Source organism: Alligator sinensis, unplaced genomic scaffold, assembly GCF_000455745.1.
Source record: "Alligator sinensis unplaced genomic scaffold, ASM45574v1 scaffold107_1, whole genome shotgun sequence".
Lineage (NCBI taxonomy): Eukaryota > Metazoa > Chordata > Crocodylia > Alligatoridae > Alligator > Alligator sinensis.
This window is the reverse complement of record NW_005843041.1, coordinates 210,423-212,558: the sequence shown is the minus strand read 5'-3', so window position 1 is coordinate 212,558 and position 2,136 is coordinate 210,423. Positions and strand designations below refer to the sequence as shown.

The 2,136-nt window shown below is 68.3% G+C and overlaps 1 protein-coding gene across 1 annotated transcript in view; it reads left to right on the top strand.

Annotated features, from left to right (window-relative positions):
- HNRNPUL1 (heterogeneous nuclear ribonucleoprotein U like 1) overlaps positions 1–2,136 on the top strand; it is a 10,508-nt gene that overhangs the window by 883 nt on the left and 7,489 nt on the right. The window contains exons 2-3 of the mRNA XM_025193393.1: positions 248–312; positions 1,705–1,839. Coding sequence (XP_025049178.1) covers positions 248–312; positions 1,705–1,839 — 200 coding nt within the window. The remainder of the gene's footprint in view (positions 1–247; positions 313–1,704; positions 1,840–2,136) is intronic.

Genomic DNA, 2,136 nt, shown 5'->3' with positions numbered 1-2,136 from the left:
GGCCTCGCTGCACCTCCGTGGTGGGACCGGGGCCCGCGGTGCAGCTCCGCGCTGGGGACCGGGCCCCCTGATGCAGCTCCGTCATTGGCCCCCTGGTGCAGCTCCGCGCTGGGGACCGGGCCCCCTGGTGCAGCTCCGTGCTGGGGACCGGGCCCCCTGGTGCAGCTCCGTCATTGGCCCCCTGGCGCAGCTCCGTGCTGGGGACCGGGCCCCCTGGTGCAGCTCCGTCATTGGCCCCCTGGTGCAGCTCCGTCATTGGCCCTCTGGTGCAGCTTCTCAATGAGGACTGGGTCTCCTGGTGCAGCTCCCCTGGTGGGGGGAGCTCCCCAGTGCTGCTGTGCTGTGCTGTGCCCCCTGCCCCAGTGCACCTCCAGCAACCCCCGGGGGGGAGCTCTGACTTGCAAGTCTGTGGTGGGGGCCAGGTGCCCCAAAAGGGTCACCCGTGCTCTCTCTTCCTGTGGGCCTTGGCCACTGGGCCCCCAGGCTGCCCTGCGGGACAGGAGCCGGGGCAGCCCCAGCATCGGGGCTCTCCTCCATCACCCTGCTGCAGAGGGCCGGCCCGGCGGACCTGCCCGGGCGTGCGGTGGGGATTGTCCTGCTCGCGTTCTCCCCGCCTCCCCCATCCCGTAGCGGAGCCGCCTCCCGGCCGAGCTGGTTTTGTGCCGTGGGAGTACTGAACCCACTCAAGACCCTGGGAGCCAGGACTTTTTTGGGGGCCCCCCCAGCCTTAGCTGCAGCAGTGTGGGGATGCGACACGCTGGCTGCCTGCACAGAGGAGCGCACGCCGGCTTCAGGGGCCTTGGCAATAGGGGCTCGCCGGCTGCGTGGTTCGTTTCCATACGGAGCCGCGCGGCTCGGGGAGGGGAACGCCAGGGCAGGTCCTCCGGAGATGAGCCCGGGGGTGCTGAGGTGCCCCGTTTGTGTCCCGTGCTGGTCTCCAGGCACCTTTGGGGCGCCTCAGCTTGCGGATGTGCCCTCCGGGCTTTGTGGAGGAGGTGGCGACGTGAGGCAGAAGGTTCCCCGGGGCGATGGATCCGACAGCTCTGCTTGAAAGTCGGGTGCCTGCCCAGAGTCCTGCGGGGGGGCTGCATGTGGCCCCCCGGTGCAGCTCCGCGCTGGGGACCGGGCTCCCCGGCGCAGCTCAGCCATTGCCCCCCCTCGTCTCGAGCCAGGCTGGTTGTGCAGGGAGGTCTGTGTGCTGGCAGCCCCTCGAGGCCGGCGTTGGTGTGCGTGTCCCGCGTCTCCGTCCCCTTTTCCTGCCGTGGGGAGCTGATCACCCCCTGGCTTCTTTGGTCACATTGTGTCTCGCCCCCCCCCCCGGCACCTCCCTCCTGGCGGATCCCTGGTATCGGGGGGCCTACACCCCCCACTGCTGCCTTGCTGCTTTGCTTTGCTTGCAGGTTTTTTGGGTCTGGTGGGTTTTGGCCACACCAGCTGGGTTCAGCTGGGGGAGCGGGCAGGCAGCTGGATCCTGCCTCTGCTGGGTTTTCCCTGGCTCCCAGCCCTGATGAGCATCACTCCCAAACTTCCCTGCCCGGAAACACCCCCAGGGACCTTGGTGATGCCTGGCTGGTCCCTTGTCCTGCCAACCCCACCGCGCTCTGTGCTGGAGCCTCCAGTGCAGCTCCACGCACCCCGCCCCCAGTGAGCGGGACCCACAGCTCCCTACCGGTTCCCGTCTTAAGCCATGTCTCTGTTGCGCAGACGACATCGACAGCAACACTCACCAGAGCGACCACCAGGGCTACCAGTCCTTTGAGCATGGCGCCGTCAGGCAGGAGAACGAGTCCAGCTACGAGCGGCGGCCGACAGAGACGGAGCATCCTGGCCTGCACCCAGGTAGGGACCAGCCCGCCACGGGGCCTTTGTTGGCGGGAATTGGTGGGGGCGGGGGGTCCCACAGGTGCTTGGCCCCTGCCCCTGGGAGTCTCCTTGGCCATGGGGAGATGTGGGCTGGGTCTTGCCTGGCAGCTGCCCCATGGTTCCCTGCCCCCAACTTGGCACCTTTGAGAAGCCTCCACTTAGGGCTTTCGAGTGTCGGGTTCTCCAGTACCCTGTGAACTCAGCACCAGCCCTGCCTGCCCCTTGTTCCCTGAGCTTGCCCTGCCCACCCCCTTGCAGCAGTTTCGAGAGGCC